General features: G+C 47.9%; 1 protein-coding gene across 9 annotated transcripts in view; it reads left to right on the top strand.

Moving 5' to 3' along the window:
* MVB12B (multivesicular body subunit 12B) overlaps positions 1-20,755 on the top strand; it is a 142,190-nt gene that overhangs the window by 55,865 nt on the left and 65,570 nt on the right. For all 9 annotated transcript variants that reach the window (XM_081151097.1, XM_081151101.1, XM_081151103.1 and 6 more), the window contains one exon: positions 18,656-18,750. In XM_081151097.1, coding sequence (XP_081007223.1) covers positions 18,656-18,750 — 95 coding nt within the window. The remainder of the gene's footprint in view (positions 1-18,655; positions 18,751-20,755) is intronic.

The raw sequence follows: 20,755 nt of genomic DNA, 5'->3' as shown, positions 1-20,755 counted from the left end.
CACAACTTTTGCATGTCGATGTCAGGTTTTGAGAACATAGATCCTTGCTGACCTCAAAAATCGTTCCGTCATTCCGATCCCAGGGCTGTCATCTAAAAGGTTAATGGCTCTTCCGAAAGGAGAGGAAAAACCAGGCTGCAGTGGTCTAGAATCAGGCCATGCACACCCAGGCACATCCCCCTCACTCCATTGTCAGGAACCCGTGAGCTGCTGTGCTCTGTTCTGGCCTCACTGACCCACCTTCCCACCATGTGATCCACTCTGCTACCAGATCCACCTGCAGAATATGTCAGTGATGGGCCGGAGCATTAGCTCACTGCTGGTGTCCTGTTGTCCACACTGACAGCCCCAAATCCTCAGGCTACCTTTTGTCAGTGCTCAATAATAAGATGGTCCTTGTACCACAGATGACATCTGTCACCCGCTGTTGTCGCAGGACTTGAACAAGAGGCCCAGGATGGCACAGATCAGGGAGGCCGAGTTCTCCTTTTCCTCTCGAGGTGTTTGCTACCTGTCCTAAGTAGCAGAAGGTTTGGCGCAGGTGGTATTTGCCTATGAGAAGGCCCAGCAGGGTCTCCTCTTTGATAGGTTTCCTAGTGGATTGGGGGAATTACATTTTTCTAACAGTAAACAAATCATTACTTGATTTTGAGCTCCACTTTCATGGTAGCAAGAGATGGTTTGGGGGCAGGTGATTCAGGGGGAGGGGTGCTCTGCCCTAGTCTATTGAAGGTGAGCCTGCAAAGCTTGGACATCTGCAGGGCATGCCCTGGCATAACTGTGTCTGACTTTTTTTGGAATAATTAGACTTCCTTTTCCTTCACGAGAAAACCACATACACTTTTATTTCTTTGTTCAACTCTGAAGATGGGGCACACATTGTCATATCCTTCCTCGATGTGGCACCTCTTGCAGATTTTTTTTTTTTTTGCACAGGGAGCACGAGCAGGCATTGTGCATTCAATTTATCCTCAGTCTGAAGTGTCACCTTCCACCCACTCCAGTCGAAAGTGCTGGCAGCCAGGTGTCTCAGAGAAGCACCCTCTGAAGGGTGGGGCTTGAATGCGAATTTAAGTCAGTTAGAGGTCAGGCTCCGTGGGGTTCAGGTGTCATTTAACTAGCCCACCTTTATGTTCTTTGCCTATAACTCTAAAGTCCTAGGTTTCCTGACATCCTGGTGGAGTTTTCAAACATACACATGTTCTTTTTCTGTGCGGAACCTTCACGGGCTTCCTGTTGTCTGACATACCTCCCACATCATCTCACATTACCAGGCGAGTCTCCTCATGGCTCCTGAGCCTGTCATCCTCATTCCAGGAGTTTCTGTGCTCTGGCCAGTGCTGTACACCTCCCCTCGTGCCCGTCCCTCCAAGAGAGGCAGACTGGACTCCAGGATGCCGAGCCCTGGCCTGTCCCCCTCCACACCTGGGGTGCCTGCTCCTTGGCTAGAAATCCTGGGCCCTCTTGCTTTCCCCCTTCCTCTTCCACAGTCGCCTGGTCAGACAGTGTGGCATTTCACATGCCCATTCTTGCTGCGTGTCTGTGTTTGGCCTCACTGCTAGATTGGCTGACTTATGGCAACAGGGGTTCTACATGTTCCTTTTTTTCCTTTAAAGCCTCAGAAAGGGGGAGTCACAGAGAAATAAGTGATGGTAGCATTGCATCACTGTGCTTCAGGATTTAGCAGGTACCTTCCCCTGTATCATCTCATTTGATGCTCACAGTAAGCGTTTAGTGAAAAATGTGTGGCCCCAGAATGTGGGGACCTTTGAATCCCAGGTGCCTGGCACATGTCAGGCACTCAGAAAATGCTTATTACACATATAAAGTAAGATGGTTTAGATACATAAGACCAGGTATCATATATTATCCATCGCTCCTTTCACCTGTTCTGCCAGCCGGCCAGCTGAGACTTATACTGCATTTCCTAGGTGTTGGGCACTGTTCCAAGTGCTTTATAAATAACTCATTTAATCCTAATAATAGCTCTTCAGGTCAGGTACTATTATTACCCCCATTTTAAGATGAGGAAACTGAGATCAAGCAGGTTAAATTCCTCTCCCAGGGTCACACAGCTAAGTGTCAGGGGAGAATTTGAACCCAAGCAGGTGAACTACCTTTGGGTTACAAACTGTCCCTGTGCCTGATGCTTACGGTCACAGGGTCTTCACTGGTGGTGAGTCGTTCCATCAGGGAGCTGAGCATGTGCTTTGGGGCTGGTGGTGGGTGCAGCCACCCGAGTGCAGTGGCTGGGAGACGAGGACATCCCAGAGTGAGCATGTGGGGGTGGGGGAGCTCCTCGTCTTCCCTGTGTGCCTCTGGTCAGAAGCCCCTGAAGCTGTCTGCATTCCCACTCTCTTAGGGAGACATGCAAACATTGGCTGGGGCCCAGTCCCCTGGAGTGTTAGATGATGACCAAGGAAGACCTGTGCAGCCTTACACGACAGGGTCCCACTGTTTCGGACCCTCAGACCCTCTCATGGCGTCAGAGCCCACAATTAGGCAAGGTTGCACCTAGTTTGATTTGTTCTGGTGATTAGCAGAGTGGTGTGACAGAGGGCTACAGAGTAAGGTTATCTGACTCTTTAGAGTGCTCGTGGCACACACACAGCTGCGACTGCTTTTGTAACAGGATCAAACTCAGTTGTGGTGTCAGAAGACCGTTGAAGGCGAAATTTCATCAGAACGCAGTTTGGTGGTGTTAGGCAGGAATGATGAGTTTAGGCCAAGCAATACACTTTCTGATATTAATGTTTAATGTGGCTTCTTGGGAAGTCAGAGCTTCTATTTAATGAAGAATTGACTATTTGTCAATACAGCGCCCACCTCTGAGCTGGCCTCCTCTGCTCTCCCCTCACATGTCAGATTCTGACGAGGGATTTGCTGCTTGTGTGTTATCTGCGTGATTTTTGTGACTCTGTGAGTGTCTGATATTTCTTGGTGATTCTCGTGGTTAAGTGTGCCTCTTGTCCTGAAGAGCAGGCTATAAACGTGGAGTGATTTCCTCCCGTGCCTGGTTCTCAGGTGTGTGGGGCTCTGTGTGCAGTGGGCTTGAGCCCCAGGGTTTGGAGAAAGGCCTTTTTCAGTATTATGAAAACAGTTCTCCGTGTGTCAGAGCAGATTTATCAGCTCACTTCAGGGTCGGCTTTGCGAACCAGACCATTTAGAGGAGGACATTTTACCTTTTATCAGAGTGGAAGCTGACAGTCGATTTGCAGGTAGCTAGCTCTATGGAATATTTCACCTGAGTGTCTCAGTGTAAATCCAGCTGCCAAATGAAGTAAAAATGGGTGTTAAACAAGTGATATTTCCCGGGACTTGACCAGCTTCCCTCTCCCCCCCATGCCATTATATTTCAAAGCAGGGTTTCAATTATTAATTTGGATATTTAACAAAAATCCTTTGCTTACAGTAACTTTTCAAAGGCCCTTCATATTTATTTGGGCTGGGCCTCTGCCCATGGAAAGGCACCATTGAACTTGAGCAGCAGATGTTTTATTTCCAGTTGAATAATAATATTAATTATTATTATGAGAACAAATACAGTTATCATCATCATTATTGTTTCAGCTACAATTTTTTTAGCATCTCGTGCCAGGCATCATGTAAGCATTTTATGTATGTTGTATTAATCGTTATAACCATGCAGTGAGGTGAGTCATAGGGTCCTCATCTTAACACATGAGGAGACTGGAGCTTGGAGAGATGGTGGCCGACTTACCCAAGGGCCAAGCGTTAGGACTTAGAGGAGGCAGGATTGGAACCCAGTCCCCACCCTTGCATCCTCCCACCTCCAAGGAGCCTCAGGATTCCTGAATTTGGGGACTCTGCCTCAGAGCACGCTGCACCCAGCAGGCACCCGCTGGGCATCAAACATGGCCGTGAACTATTCCAGACTGTGGTCCACACTCCATCTCTATTAGCCATTGCTTTAGTTTGCTAAACAAATTGTGTTCCCCAGATTTGGGAAATGGGCAAGGAGGAGGAGAGTGGTGCCCTAGGCCTTTGTTACAGTTTGCTGTTTTCAGTCCGCACGTTCACTGCCTGCCCCACGCTCTCACGCACGCAGCCTTTTATGAATCTGAGTTTGGCAGCCTCAGTCCTCCTGGATTTTGGAAAAGCGGATATTTTAGTAGGCTGGAAGAAGATGAAAAGCTAGCTGTGCCCATATGTTCCTTGTTTTTAAAAGTAGGGTCAGGGAGGTTTAGAGACTCTTTAAATATTTCAGTTTATAAGATTAGACCAGATCATCTGGAATGGAAGTGTGGTGCCCGCGGCCCCAGACTTGGCTTTTTTTCTTCATTTCTTTTATACGGGAGGTAGGTGTTTTGGCATTGCAGGGTTCAAGTGTAATAAAACTTAAACGTAGTGAATAAATGCCATGATTTGGAGTGTTGCTGCAGCTATGAAACTTAGTTTCCTTTTTTTTTTTAAAGTAATCAGTGACTTGAAAAATAGCAGATTGGTACAAGGATGGTAATTTAAGGAACCGAAAACTCCCAAGCTTTCAAGGAGTACAGTCGTTGGCATTTTTCTAAGAAAGCATTTTCTTTGCTTACCCACATCTTCCCGGGTTGATTAGACATCCATCCTGAAACTTGAATAGTTCAAATTCAACACTAGTGCGCATTTTTAGTTAATACAGTGCAATCATTGGCCCCCCGTTTTCTCCTGAATTATGAATGGGAAATGTGGTAGTGGTTTTTCTCAATCCCAAGATATTTGTAGAAGCCCAGAATCTGAGCGACTGTCTAGCCCAGCCCAAGACTCTGATGGGGGACGCTGGGAAGAGGCATGATGCCCAGCACATGGGAGAGGCACAGCTGGCCCGGGCCTGGCCTCTCTTGCCGGGCACCTGCATTTACACTCTCCACTGTGAAGTGAGACCAGAGCGCTTTCACCGCCCTTAGTCACCAACTACTGGGGGCCACCTTAGGGAGGAGTGGCTGTGGTCACTGCCTTGACCTTGATTGTTTCCCGGGGCCCTGCCTTCTCCTATGTGGGGAGCCCACTGGCATTTTCTCTTGTGTTCTGTTCACTCTTCAGCTTCGATTCTAAATTTCAGACGTAATTTGTCACTTTGGAAGAGGGAGTTATTAATAACCATTATTTAGAACTGTCGAGTCTTCCTCTCTCTGTGTGTGAGTGTCTGAGTTAAGCATCCAAAAAATTGGCCTTGTTGGTGGCAAACGGCCTCCGGAGGGACAGGTCCAGACTCCCCACCCCCACCAGCCTTTCTCACGTCCTGGTTCCAAGTCTGTCTTTAATCACCAGGAGGGAGCGACAGAGTGGCTAACGCACGTCCTCCTGGAATTCATTAGTGTTATTACCAAAGTCCGTGTTGTAAATTGTTGATTTTTTTTAACTGCTTGGAAAAAATTTCTCCTTAACTTTCATTTTAATGTACTTAAGAAAAGATTTTTCTTGTCAAACATTTTGAGACAGAATAGTCCAGAAACCCTGACTTCAGTTTCCACTGGGCATGGGCTCTGAGCCATGGTCCTAAATGAAGCTGAAGTGCTGTCGTCCCCCTCAGGCTGAGGGGGCGGCTGAGGAAGAGCCCCCAACCTTCCAGTGGTGGTTAAGAAAAAGAATTGGCATTCAGTGTACATGTTAATGCACTCTGTTATCCTTAACATGGAAATTCCACTAAAGTACTAATAATTACTGTTAATATCTTTCAGTGGAAACTTACAGCAAAGGAGCAATAGTAGAAACAGTATTTAAGGGAGAGCTGCCGGCATGATAAGAATGCAAATAAGTGTTATTAGCCTAATGATTTTGTCGTCGCCATGGTTGTGCGGCAGCAGTGTTGTGAATATGTCATCGGCGCCCGTGAATTTGGAAAGTGTGTCAAAACACAACTTCAATTAGTTTGCTCTAATTATGGCTCTGGAGAGTTTGTAACTACATCACTCCTCATTAAAAGAGATTTTCTTATATGGATTAATGTAATATACAGAGGAAAGTTTCAAAGTTCCTGATGCCATTTGCTCCAGCAATGAGCAGGCTTGGAGCAGGGCTGCTGGATCCTGGGTCGCCCCGGGCCAGCCCAGCCCAGGCGGGGGCCGAGCCCGGGGCTGTGTGGGCTGCTCTTTCTGTCTGGTGATCGGCTTCCTGCTAAAAGTGGCCATTGCAAATAGAGCTTCGACAATTTCCAAAAGAGAGTAATTGAACCCATCTCAAGCTTTTAAGAGAAAATTGCTAATCTGAAACTATCAGGATGTCCCTCATTCTTGGCTTCTCAGTGGGGTCTGGGAGGAGAAGGGCTTTAGACCTACCGTGGCCGAGTGCAGTGTGCAAAGGCAGCCTTTGGTCCTGTCCTGGGGGCCTGAGGGAGACTGCGTGGAAAAATGGGTTATTCTTGGCCATGCAGCATCACAGGGCCTCTATGAAATGTCAATAAAAGTCCTCGTAGAGTGAAAAAGAGGACTTGAAGGAAATGTTATCTATTGTCTAAACTGACACGGAGTTATAAATGCTATTGTTGAGCTGTTAACCATTTAGAAAAAAGAAAAATAAAGTCACATTTTCTTGTCCCGTTACTGATGCTCCTCTCCCTTTGGACACCAGCGGTGTTCCGATGGTGCCTACCTCTGCCAGGGTCTGGACAGCCACACCTTGTGTCAAGGTGGCTGGACCAGGAGTACCCTTGAGCCTGCTGCCTCTCCCCTCTCCCCACGGCACCCTTGTGACTCCACTGCTTGGGGAGCTCAATGGTGCATTTTGAATTCAAGAGTTAAATTCTAGTGTGCTGGTTGAGGAAGCCTGGATTTTGGTTGCCCCCCTCCAATTTATTTGTACAATGCTGAATATCCAAAATACAGCTTTGAATATGTTTTTATTGACCTTTAAGTGTTCTCTTTGTCATTATTTTTGGTGAGGACAGGGGTGTGTGTGTGGGGGGGGGTGTGATGAGTGACTTCGCCAGCTTTACAGCACCGCCACTGTTACCTTGAGCAAGTTATATTGCTACTCTGAGCCTCAGTTTCCTCTTTTATAAAATGGGGATGAGAACACCTTCTTTGCAGGACTATTGAGAGAACTTAATGGAGGCTATATGGAAGTGCCATGCCAGGCACACAGTGGGCACTCGTGCATGTGCTTTCTGTCTGGAACGTAGTCCAGGCACAAGCAGTCTACACCCTTAGACCTTTCTGTTGCCACCATTTGTCTCCTTTCTGCCTCAGCGGTAGCTTCAGTCACCAACACTCTGCTCCGAGTGTCACAGGTCAGCTTGTGGGCGCAGGTGTCCTCCCCTGCAGAGCAGGGACAAGAATCGCTGTGCTCACAGGTGAGCAGCTGGTAAGAGGTTAAGACAGTAATTGCGTAAGTCTTCCAGGCTTTCTCCCGGTTCTGTGATAATTTGATGAAGAACTTCACCCTAATTAAATATTCAAATTAGGAATAAGTGTCAATATGGCTTCCCATTGCCTGGAATGATGATTTATTGTATTCAAAACTCTAGTGGCTCACTGTAATCTAAACCAAGCCGTTGCTCTTGATTATTTCTGCACCACACTTGCCATGTTTGTGTTTTAAGATTTAAACTAGTAATTGATTTGCCATATGCTGTGGAACTGCACATACTTTAAAGCTCTGCATGGAGGAACTTGGGGAGTTTGGAATTGTGATTTCCTCAGTCTTCCTGGCAGCTTTCTTTTCCTTGTCCATTGTGGAGGGGTTTGTTTGAGGGGGGTGCATGTGTGTCTGTGTTGCCCATGAGGAAAACTCATTATACAGGCAGGTTGGTAGGTTGAAGTTATAGTGATCATGGCAAATGGGCTGCTCGAATGGAAAATGAACAAGTCTGCATTTGTACTTACTCTGTGCTGGTGTCGTCTCGGCAAAGGAACATGGCATCGTGGAAAAAGCATAAACTCAAATCCTAGCACAACCAATTTCCTTAGCTCTGTGGCCTTGGACATGTTTCCTAACCTCTCTGAACCCCATTCCCCCCATCTGTAGAACAAAACTTACCTTGCTGGGTCGAGATGATTAGATGTGAGAGTAAAGCATGAAGAATAGTGCAAGTGCGGCCTGGCCGGGTGACTCGGTTGGTTGGAGCGTCGTCCCAGACACCAAAAAGTGGCAGGTTTAATTCTTGTCAGGACAACTACCTAGGTTGTAGGTTCGATAATCTGGTTGGGACGTGTGAGGGAGGCAACTGATCGATGTTTCTCTCTCACGTTTCTCCCTCTCCCCCTTCCTCTCTCTCTGAAAACAAAAATCAGTAAAAAAAAAAAATATCCTCCGGTGAGGATTAAAAAAAAAAAAGAATAGTACAGGTGCTCAGTGAGTAGTAACTGTCATAGTAACAGGTGGTTACAGGAGCAGAGCCTTCAGGGCCCCCCTCCTCCAGAAAGCCACTGGCGACCACCCGAGCCAGAAGTTCTCTCTCATTTCTCTGACCCCAGAAGCCTTCGTGGCCTGTATCTTCGTGACATCGCTTAGGTGTGCCTTGACTCTTGAGTTACTGTTTCATTGCTCAGGCCTTTTCTTCCCTGCTGCGTCCTTTCCTCTCAGCAGGTGGGACCACAGCTCCCGTGTCCCTGGACACTTCCCAGGGCCTAGTGGAGCACCTGGTGCGTGGTAGGTGCTCAACAGGTGTGTGTTTTGTTTTATGCCATTGTTTTAAAATTAAAGCATATAACCTTGTAGTCTTTTATTTGCATATCTTCTGACATTTAGAGCTTTTTACTTCATAATTTGGGGGATTTATATGTGTGTTTCAGTTCACTTTCCTAAAGAAGGAAAGATATGGGCCTCATTTGGCGTTTTATTTTCATTTTGTATTTGTTTTGGCTTTTTTATTTTTGTTTTCATGTTTCATTCTTTTAGAGAAGTGTTAGGTTTACAGCAAAATTGAGAGGAAGGTACGGAGATTCCACATGTACCTCTGGTCCCGTTATCAGCGTCATTCACCAGAAGGGTGCTTTTGTCTGTCAATCGAGGATGAACCTGCATTGACACATCATCTCCCAAAGTTCATGGTTCACCTCAGGGTTCACTCTTGGTGTTGCATGTTCTGTGGGTTTGGACAACTGTGTAATGACGTATGACTGCCATTACAGTGCCATCCAGAGTATTTTCACTGCCCTAAAAATCCTCTGTGCTCTGCCTCTTCATCTCTCTCGGCCCCTCTGGCAACCGCTCATCTTTGACTGTCTCTGTAGTTTTGCCTTTTCCAGAATGTGATATAGTTGGAATCATACAGTCCATAGCCTTTTCAGTTGGCTTCTTTCTCCTGGTAATACACATTTATCATTTGGTTTTTAAAACTATCTCAGTGCCAAACACAGTGCTTGGCATATAGTAGGAGCTCAATTAAAACTTAGTGGACTGAACCAGGCACAGCATCTAATTATAGCAGCTTCGTGTACCTATTGATACCATGGCCTATCTCCTTTGCAGGGCATCATTTCACTGGGTATATTTGGAATTAAGTTTCAGGTCTGGGCATAGAAAGTTTATGAGCTCATGAATATCATTGTAGAGGAAATAGGTCTGTTTTAAGTTTTATAAAACCTCACTTGATTTTCCTGATGTCAGTTACAAAACAAAACAAAACATGTTTCATCAGACCATGAGAAATGATAACAAAGTTTGCACATGGAGATTTCTTCTTGAGGCTGGCTCCAAAATCAATGAGAAAAGAAAAATTGCCACATTTAAAAATATTTTAGGGCCATTAAAATCACAGAGTTTCTGTTTTAGTGGAACCAAGTTAAAAGAAGAAAAATTGCAAGGTTTTCTTGCATCTCTGGGTCTTCAGAGATCTGAATCGGGACTCAGAATCCCAGTGTGGAAGCGCAGGGACCTGGGACAGGACTCCTGGCTGTGAAGTCTTTGAGGAGGGTGCTGGTCACACCCTTTTGGGGGGAATTGATTCATTTTAATTACCTTCCAGGGTGATCCAATACCTGAGCATATGGTCCTTAAGAAATAAGCTTCCCTAAACTGTCAGCGCATGTGGGCAATGGTCAGGGACCTGGTTCTGACACCACTGACCAGCCTTGGAGAGCTGATGCTGGAGAAGGTGCTTATTAAAATGCCAGCAGGTGTGGCAGAGGCCCCTTTCCTGTGACTCCCTCACTCCGCCTGTGCCAGGTGTTTTATAAGAGCCTTTTTCTTCATTAAACGGCATTCATTAAGCACGTCCTCACACCTGGCACAGAAGCTGGACGTCACAGATGACTTCTTCCCAGTGGTGGTGTGCAGGAATAGAGTGGCATTTCATTTAGCCACTTGCCGTGGTCTCTCTCCTGCTGGCCACCTTAACTCATTATGGTGGCTTTCGCATATTCCTCCCCCAGCCCCATTCTGTGACTTTCCTTTGTACGTTACCCCTGGTCCTTGTCCACCAGTAGACACGTTTATCCAGAGAACAAGATGTACCTTTAGCACCAAGAGCTGGATGCTTTCCTGTACATGCTCTTCTAATGCCTCCGGCAACTTTGAGAAGATTTCTCCTCCTAGTCTTGCCATCTTCTTTTTTTCCTGATAAATAGAAAAATCGGTTCTCATTGAAAAAAATGAACACATAAAAGAATATGGAACTCACACTTTCATGTCAGAGACTTCGCTGGTCACACCGTGAGCACTGTTCCTAACACAGCCCTACCTCCAGCACGGGACATGCCTGCTGAGGGGCATAGCCTTCAGGTCCTGCTTGTGTTGTGGTATATATGTACATGTGTAACCCCAGAAATTTATTGTTTGTGTGGTACTTACATACTATATGTCATTCTGCAACTTGGTGGGGCTTTCTCCTTTTTTCTTTTTTTGACCTAATGGCTGTTCTTTGAGATTGTCCACGTTGATGGAGAGATGTCGGGCTCATTCTTTCTCCTTGTTCTGTCCTAGTTTTGTTTTATATGACCATTTCGCCTGTCCATTGCTCTTAATAAGCACTGCCCAAGGATCCAGTTCCTGCCTCTTCTGCCCAGATCACCCTCCCCATATGGTCGTCCCAAGTCCCTCGCTCAGAACCGTATCATAAACACCGTCCCACAGTCCCACGCGGAAAACCTGTAAACATCATTTATGTCTGCCAGAGATTCTGAATTAGACATAATGTTATTTGCATCGTGATTCAGAGCTGAATTTTGTCATTTTCCCCATTGGGGTTCAAGTTCAAGGCTGTGCCCCCTTAAGCAAGCTGCTGAACCTCTCTGAGACCATCTGTCAAAGAGAGTCAAAGAGAGAGGATCTCTGCACTTCATTGTAGGATCCGGGTGGGGAGTGCATGATGTGCGTGAAGGGTAAGCCCTGCCATGCAGTGTCAGCTACTGTTATTTTACCATTTCCTCAGGTGAGATGCCCACAGGGAAAGAGTCATTGCAGGCCCTTTTGTCCCATCACCTCCCTATTCTGAAATCTTAGTTCTGAATCATCTGGAGCCTGTTAAATGTATTTCTTTCCGAGAAAGGGACATGAATGGTCTTTTTGTGTTGTCATCTTCACAAATGAAAGACAACTTGGAGGAGTAAAAGATTTCTGATTCATGACTTTCTTTCCCGTTGTCCAAATTCTGTGGCTCCATGATCTCCAGGCAGTTAGTTTGATGGAGGAAGAGTCTGGAGTCACCACTGGCGGGATGCTTCTCGCTGTGGCTCTCCGTTCAGTCCTTTTCTGCAGTACTGTGAACCCTATTGTCTTCTTTATTTAGGGTGTTTTTAAAGTATCTTTAGATCAGGAAAGTATTTATTAAAGTATACTCAATGTAGGATGAACTGCACATATTTAAAGTATAATTTGATGAGCTTGTCTAGTTTGTGCTTTTTTGTGTCCTTTTAAGAAATCTTTGCCAAACCTAAGGTCAGAGAGATCATCTCCTGTGTCTTCTTCTAGAAGAGGTCATGCTATACCTATTAAATCAAGATGCATTTAAATAAAGAGTATCAAACTGTAGGCCTTCTGGGCTTAATCATTTACTCAGTCCCTTCTCTCTTCTAGATTAGCCCCTTGAATCTCTTGAGTCATTTTTTATATATGTGTGTATATATGGTGTGAGGTAAGCATCAAGCTTCATTTTTTTTTTCTTCATGTGGCTACCCAGTTGTTCCAGCATCATTTATTGAAAAGATTACCCTTTTCCCATTGAATCACCTGGGCTACTCCTCACTGGCTAGCTGTCTAGACAGTGCTGCTATCCTGCCCTGCCGTGCATTTCCAATCAAGATGTATTTAAACAAAAGTATCAAACCCTGGGCCTCTGGACTTGTGATTTTACCCTTCCCTTTTCTCTTCTCTGGAGTAGGCCAGGAATCTCTCGGGCCATTTTCATATTTTTATCCCTGCTCTGCCTTTCGCCCTGGCACTGGTTCAGGCAAATGACCTGTAGGCAAAAGCAAAACCCTTGCATGTCTTGGAGCCTCACACCTGTCTTCTGCAGCCACATTTAACACACTGTCCGAGAACAGTGGCTTTCAAACTTTCTGCTCTAGGAATATTATATTCTTAATAACAGGATTCCATAGAGCTATGCTTGTGTGGGCTGTGCTTATCCTTAGTTACCTTATTAGAAATTAAAATTGAAAAGTGGAAAACACAAGAATACACAAGCAGACTTCAGAGCAGTGACACCATCATGTCACGAAGCTTCTGGAAAATTCTGTCTGCTTGAGAGGATGAGAGTGAAAGGCCAGCGATGTCTTAGTGTTATTATGAAAATAGCCGTGGCCTGTGGGCTCTCTGAAAGAGTCTCGGGAACCCTCAGGGGTCCCTGGGGCATATGCTGAAAACTCCTGCCCAGGAAGGAGGTTTGTACATCCGTCAGCCCAGGAAACAGAATGGGAGTTGTCATTTCACGTCACAGAGTTTGTTTGGGTTGCACGTGTGTGTGTGTGCGGGGGGAGATAACAGTGACATCTGTCTCTAACCACGAGTGTGCTTGATGCTGCCCTCTGACAGTTTGAGGGACAGCGGCCATTGCTGATGCCTGGGCAGAGCCACCCTCGTTATATGTGGCTACTGGGTCCAGAAGATTAATGGTCACATTTTAAAAATTCACACAGACCTGGAATCAGCACTAGAAAATACAGATTTAAGTTAACAAGGAAAAAGCAGAATCCCGTCAGAGGAAATAAATCGTGTCGGCAACTATTATCACATAGTAAAGTGTATTCGGTAGCTGAAGGGCTTCTATGTGGAGCCGTCTGCAGCTTGGTGGCTGTGTTAATTGAATTAGGTGCCTGCCACTGACTTGGGGGGAACTGAAATTTCCCTCAGCATCTGTTTAGCTGCAGCCCCTGTAGGCAGCTCATGGGATGCTGACCTGTTTGTTACGGGACAGCCCGTCCCTCCTGCAGAGAGACGTGGTCGCTCAGCAGGGTGTGCCTGGTCTCCTCTGGGCAGCCCATGGGCGGGTGACAGAGAGGAACTCTGAGTAGGGCCCCCAGCATTTAGGAGCTGTCCTAGTTAGAATTCTCCAGTTACCAAGCGGATTTTAGAATAATAATTCATCACTTGAGTCAAGTGGCAGAAATCGTTGGCCTCTGATGGTCAGCCCCTTATTGCAGTGGTCCAAGACCTGCTGGGGATGGTCCCAGAAGGTCATCTCTAGGTGCCGTGCAAGGCAGAGCTGGTTTCCTGAGACTTCTTCCTGTTTCTCTTCTAGTACTGCCCAGTGTCTTGGGTGGGACATTCCTTTAGACTCTTAGATGGTCATGTGATGGGAAAGAAACTAAAGAGTGTTGGCTTAGCCAATTATAGTTGCAAGTATAAAAGTAAAGATTTTATCTACCTTTTCTCCCTAGATGCTATGGGAATAGAGATGGGTTCTACCATTACCATCTTCTAAAATATTTTCAATGAGTGTAAAATATTTTCTCAGACCATAATTTGTATCATTTTTAACCAATTCCCAATATTTGATATTTCACTTTATTCCAGTTTTTTGCTTTATAAGCAGTGTCATGATGAATATATTTACTGTTTATGTAAAAATATCCATGAACCAAAAATGATTGCATTTTTCAAACTGTTAACCAGCCCAGTGCCAGTGGTGAGAAGGAGATAAGTGGGGGGGCCTTCCTGTAAGTTTCCCAGGATTATCTCTGATCACAAGAATCAGATTCATTTATCCACTTAACAAGTGTTAGATAACATTAAGAGGTCTCCCTAACATTTTTAAGTGCCCCCTATGTGGCGGGCACTGTTCTAGGCACTGGGGAGATGGTAGGAAGAGAAAGTGGAACACAGACTGTGTTCTGGTGATACGTAGACAGATCAGACAATCCTGTAGACTGGGAAGGGCTCTTCAGAAAGGAGAGGGATCATGAGGGAGACAAGGTGGGGTGCTTCCTCAGATGGGTGACCAGGGCAGGAATCTGAGGGGTGGCCTGTCTGAGGAGGAGAACCCAGCTTCTGGAGAACTGAGGGAAGAGTGTTGCAGGCAGAGGGAATAGCAGTGCGAAGGCCCCGAGGTAGAAATGAGAGTGAGAGGAAAGAGACAAAAAGCAGCCAGTAAGGTTGGAAGATGTGAGTGCATGGACTGGACAGGACCAGAGAGGAGGGCTAACGAAGACTGGCAGGACCTTGCAACCGTGAGCAGCTTGGATTTCATTCTGACGCAGAGAGAGGGCACCGGAGGGATCTGCAGTGGCCCTGTACTGAGGCCCTCATGAGCAGGACTCTAAAATTATGCCAGGGATGGCAGGAATAATGGGGAGAATCAGGATAGGCGTCACACATGGAATTATACTAGGAATTATACTTCTCTTTGCTCACCACAGACCTGGTTCTGTGCTGTCTGCTATGCCTCCTCGTACGTAGCAAGGTGTGTACTGAGGGGCAGCACACCTCATTGAAGGGCACCCAGCTCCCAGTGGTGGTGCTGGGATTGGAACCTGTGGGGCAGACTTGAGGGTCGGTGCTCTTAACCACTACCGCTGCTCTGCCTCCCTGGGTACTGGGTTGGGGCATGGTTTGTCCACATCTGTATGTTGCTTTTCCCTTTGTACATATTAGAAGGACTGTGACCTGTCAGGTTCACTGAGCTAGTAAGTGGCAGAGATGCTAACTGAGTCCCTGGCTCCTCAGTCTCCAAAGGGTCTTCAGTATGGACCCGGCATCCCTGGTTGAGTAACCTCACTCCATATACCTGATGGTCAAGACAACACATTAGGACAACTTTCAGATAATAACCACCTCCAGGGGACATAGGGACTTACCTTTTCCTTAATTCCTGGCTTTCGCTATGTCTGCTTTTCTCTCCGAGGGCCTCAGTGTCCTGTTCTGTTAAATGAATAAATCATTCCTACCTAAAAAGGTTGTTGGGGGGATTAGGCAAGGTGATACATGTGAAGGAACCTAGCCCAGGCCCTGGCAGGTGCGTCCCCACCAGACGCAGGGGACTAGAATGTCATTTCACTCTGAGACCCAGCTGATCGCAGAGCCATTCCTATCCCTCTGTCACTTGTAGGCTAATCTGACACTGCAGAGCCCCTGGGCCACTTCTCCTTCAGCAGGTGACTTTCATTCAATTTAACCACAGGTGATCTGTCCCTTGGTCCAAACTGTTCATTTTCATTAACAGGAGACCTTGATGTGCCTCCTGTCCCCATGTCCCCTCCTGCCTGTGTTCAGGAACAACAGAAGCAAAAATGCAAAAACAGCTATTGCAGCTCTGGGAACTCTTCTCCCTGACGCTCCCTGATGCTCCCTGGCGGGGGGCCTGTCCCACTTTCTGCTCTGAATGCTATCCACACCCACGCTTGCATCAGCCACTGTAGCTGGAGTTTCTGGATAAAGTTACAACTCCTGTAGAGCCCTAAGTGCTGTGGCCCCGTAGCCCTCTTCAGCCTGGTCCCATAGGCTCTCCCTGGCCTTCAGGCTCTGGCCAGCCCTGCCTCCTTCCAGGTCTCCTCAGCGTCCCTTCCTGCCACTTAGGAGGCCTCAGCCTCTGGGGCTCTGCTCCTCTCTGCCTGCCCATCCTTATGTCAGTCACTCTCACTCGGGTCCTTTGTCCTCTGTCCTGGGGGAGCCTTGCGCAGAGTTATGCGCTGCACTTTAGCATGCTTGCCTTCCATGTGTGATCACATTTGTGAGCAAGTATTCTGTACCTTTATGGGTGTTTTCATGTCCCCTGCTGCAGAGTGAGCTCTGAGAAAGCAGGGCCCTGCCTGTCCTGCCTCTGCGGAGTCCCCCACAGATCTCTGTTGACGAGTTCCAGGCACTTGCTCAGCCACTGAGTGGCCGGGCTGCCCGTTCTCTCCTCTGAGTCCTGCTTGGCCTCTGTGCCATCACCCTGGTCCTCCTGTCTGCAAAGTTCTCCTGATGCCCCGCCTTCCTGAGTCCCTCCAGCCCCGGAGCAGAACACCACAGGTGTACTTAGTTAGATCAGATGCACCTTTTCAGGGCTTTCAGGGCTCAGAAATCTTAGGGTGTGGCAGCCCTGAAGCACAGTTCTTCCCTGCAAATCCCGGAAACTCCCTCATTGGTACAGTGGGTGCAGGAGCCGCACCTACCCAGGGCCAGCTCACAGCTGTGCAGTGAGGGTGGTCCCACAGTGCCCCGTGCTCAGAAGGGCCCCACGCCTGCTTAATGCCCTGCAGTCACCATCTTGAAATTCTTAATCAGATTTGAACTGGAGCCGCACATTTTCATCTTGCACTGAGCCCTGCGTGTCGTAGAGCTGGCCCTGTGTCTGCCTTGTAGGGCAATGTGAGGAGCCCTAGAGAACGCATGGGGCCCGCACACCCCAGGGCCTGGCACATGGCAGGCACTCTCTGCAGGGTCACCTGTCATCATTTTAGCTCTGCTCAACCACAACCACAGTCAATAATTCATTCTTGTGTTTGCTCAGCTTCATTGACTAAGTGCTGTGGTCAGAGGCATTGATCAACTGCTTAAACCCTCTGCAGCTGCTCCTCACCCTCTCCGGTTTCCCAAACCTGGCCGGTCTTCAGTCACTGCTTGAGCTTGTTAAAAATAGATTTCTAGACTGCACCCCAGGCCCACTGAACCGGCTCCCCAGGGTCGGGGCTGCGAATCTGTGTAGTTAGCAAGACACCAGGCAACTCTAATGCCTTCATCTGTGCCGTGATGGGTGGAACAGAGTTGGGAACCTTCGTCTTATGGTGCAGAACCCAAACCTCTTTCCACTCTGGCCCTGGCCTGTCTTTTCAGCATCGTGTCCTGTGTGCACCCTGACCCTGCACCGGAGTATCAGCTTTCCCTGACCTACCCAGTAGTCCCTCTTACTCCTTTAACTCCTGCCCTCCTCTGAGGTGTCACAAGAAACCCTGTTGCCTTTATCTCAGTGTGCTGTTCTTTCCTTTCATGCTCACTCAGCACCCAGTTTTATTGTTCTGTGAGCATGTCATGTGGCAGGGCGATTGGTTCCTACCCCTCTGTATCCTGTTGCCTGAGAGCTTCAGGGCTCACCCTGCACCCTCAGTCAGCATCCGGCACATTCACTACATGCACAGCAGAGCACCCCATGGACACATGTCCATGTGGTGTGCCTGCTGCTTCCCCTGCGGCCCTAAGCGCACAGTTGGTGCTCAGTAAAGCCCTTCAGCTTGGTGTGCTGGGCTGGTCGGTGGCACAGACGTCAGTGCTCACTCTGCAGCCAGCAAACCAAATGCCTTTACAGCCCTCGGCACCTGTGTCATCCTGGGAGGCTCCTGCTTGCTCCTGGCTTTGTGGAGACAAGCCCTGTTGGGAGAATCTTTCCTCCCAGGTGTCCATGTGTAAAAGAGTCATTCTAGGACATTCCCCATGTATTGTGTGGAAGAGGCAACGTGTAGAACGTAAAGCTTTCTCATGTAGTAGATGTTTCCCCCCTTTTGGAAATGACTGAGTGGCCAAAGCTCAGGTACTGAACTGTTTCAAACCAACCCAGTCATACCAGGAAGAGGGATTTTTGTTGTTTTTTCCCTCTTACCTGTGGGGTTTTAAATATTTCTCCTGTTATTTTGCTCTTTTCTGCATTTACTAAAGGCAGTTGACAACCACACCAAATGGATCACTTGCTTTGGTTGAATACTCACTTGTGCTCTGTGTGCATTGTGGCTTTAATAGCCAACGCCTGTGCCATAAAAGACATGCTGGTCAATCGAAGGTGTTTTCCTGAACACCTACTGTGTGCTCCTGCCAGAGTGGGAACACGCAGACAAGCCATTCAGAGGAGTGTACCATTCCCATCCTCCGTGGTATTTAGTGTCCTAGACTCACGTGGTAACCATACCCAATACCTTCATTCACAAAGTCCTTCCTGAGCTGCTATCCTCAGCGGCCCTGTGGGGCAGGTATGGCAGCTGATGGATGGATAATAGAACCAGGATGCAGAACAGCTGAGGCTCATGTCCGAAGCCTGAGTGTTCTGGCCCCATTAGTATATTGTGCCTGGTGGGCAGAGACCTGCACTAAGTTGCCCATCTCCTTGAAGCACCTTGGACATGCTGTGGGCTGGAGGAACCCTTTCTTCCGCTTGGATGCCCTTCCTGGTATGGAAGAGGTGGCTTCTGATGTCTGGAAACTTCTAAATTCCTTGGGGGACTCAGGCTGATAGAGAAGCCCTGCTCTCCCGGAGCGCCCACTCCTGCTCTGTGCTGCTGTGGGCTGCCGACAGCATCAGGTGCTTTCTGAGCCTCGGGGAACGCTTCATACACCATGTAATCGCCTTTTTCTCCTGTCTCTCTCTCAGGCACATCTCTCTAACGCTCCCTGCCACCTTCCGAGGCAGGAACAGCACGCGGGCTGACTATGAGTACCAGCACTCCAATCTGTATGCCATATCAGGTATGTGGGGCCCTTGCTAGCGGTAGTGTCCCACACAGCCTCCCTCGATGCGTTTCCTGGCTTCTGGTAGCATCTGTCTTACCTCTTTTTTTCCCCTGCAAGGGGCCTGTTCCCAGCAGGGGCCAAGCCTCCCCTTTCCTTTGTGTCACCGCAGCACTTAGAGGAGGGCCAAATACTCTGCATGTTTTGAAACTAATGATGAAAAACAATGTGTGGATTTCACAAGCTTGAAGGGAGGTTTTCAGAGAATAGTTGCCGCATTGTTCACCTGCCAGATCCAGGGCAGGCTTCCCATGGGGACCTGGGGGGCAGCACAGAGCCGGGGCCTGGTCCATGCACCCTCCTGGATCCAGGTCTGTCCTCACTTCTCATTTCTCAAAGCCAGGTTTGTGGCCAGAGGGTACACTGGTGGTCTCCCCATCACACTCCCGTCGTATGAGCCTGTGATTTCTGAACTCGGCCTTGAAATTGATAGTGTTACCTTGGCAGGAACTTCATCAGTCCTAGTTTCCTTTTCACCTTCACCCAGGGAGGGGAAACTTACAAGCCTTATTACAGAATTGAGATTCATTAGGTGCCTGGCAGGGCAGGTGACTTGCTAAGAGCCGAGGAAACCCACAAACTCACCTTCGATTATGCTGGGCCTCCAGTCGGGGTGTCTGTGTCCAAGGGGCAAGTGGCAAATCGGTGCCACTTACCAGCGTGCACCCTTAATGGTGAGTGACATTTGGAATACGGGAACATGGCATTCATTCATGTACCATAATGAATCGGTTATTTAAAAGATAATCTTTTCTCTAAAAATTGCAATTTCAGGTTACTAAATAGATGGAATAGAACAATGGTATAATTCGTGTCAGTATTAGTTTTTCTTGTTATGATCACTCCCTAATAGGTTTGGAAGTAAAAGCAAAAGCCAGTTATTCCGTTTCTGGGTGGCACACCTTCTGGGGAAAGGTGAGGACAGGGATGCTCCCAGAGCCCACGGCCCCAGCTGCCCTCCTTTCCGGAGCCGGGCTCTCAAAGGGTGGAGGGAACAGTTTGTCTAAGAAAAGCATCTCCAGGGAGAACTGCCTTTGTGCTGTGGCCATTTCAGCAGAGTCGACAAGGAGCATAACAAGGTGGAAAGATGACCTATTTTGTAGAAGAGCTGACCATTTCCCCAGGCGCCTCATGGCAGAGCTGCATAGAGCAGGTCTGTGAAATCCAGCAGCGTGAGCCCGTTCCGAATGCACATAAGGAAGGCTCAGTCCAAGCAGATGACTTTTTCTTCCAGCTTGCAAATCTTTCTCCAGCAGAGTGTTTGCTGCTCTCCCGCCCCTTACCTGGGTCCTCTGATGGCTTTCCCAGCTGTTGACATTTCTGCAGAAAAGGGCCCACAGAGTGAAATCTCCTCTGGTTTGGCAGGAATGCGCTTGTCTGCCTCTGGACCACTGCTTCCTCGCCCCCTGGCTTTGATGAGGTGTTGTCTGGGTTCATTTCAGCTGTTAGCTTAGCAATACCAAGGTAACAGCCTCAAGACACAGGGGAAGCCATTCAGAAACTTCCTGTTACATTTATGTAAATGGCAGTCAATTCGATTTTATCTTCCAAACAGAGGTAGTTGAGGCTGCAGCCCAGAGCAGCAGGCAGCTCGGGTCTCCTTGGTGGCTGCAGGCACCAAATTGCTCTGCCAGGGCCCACGAATGCTTTGTTGTGATGCTGCCAGAAATACCCCACAGGACCCGCTGGCTCCATAAGGCCTGCAAGCTCAGCACTGGGCAACCATGGTGCAGCTGGGAAGCCTGCCCGCGTACCCACCGGCAGGCTGCCTGCGAGTTGTTCTGGCTGGAAGGGAGCAGATACCTCCCCTCCCCCATACGCACAGTATTTGGCACTGAGTGGCACATCTCAGTTTGGTATTGTGAAGTTAAGGTTTCAATGGTTTATTCCAAAAACAGTCAAGGCAAAGTGTGCCCCAGGCCCTTTCTCTGGCCCAGTGTTCGTTGCCACGGTAGCTGGAGCT

The sequence above is a fragment of the Miniopterus schreibersii genome, assembly GCF_964146895.1.
Source record: "Miniopterus schreibersii genome assembly, chromosome: 11".
Taxonomy (NCBI): Eukaryota; Metazoa; Chordata; class Mammalia; order Chiroptera; family Miniopteridae; genus Miniopterus; species Miniopterus schreibersii.
This window is presented reverse-complemented; position numbering and strand designations above follow the sequence as displayed.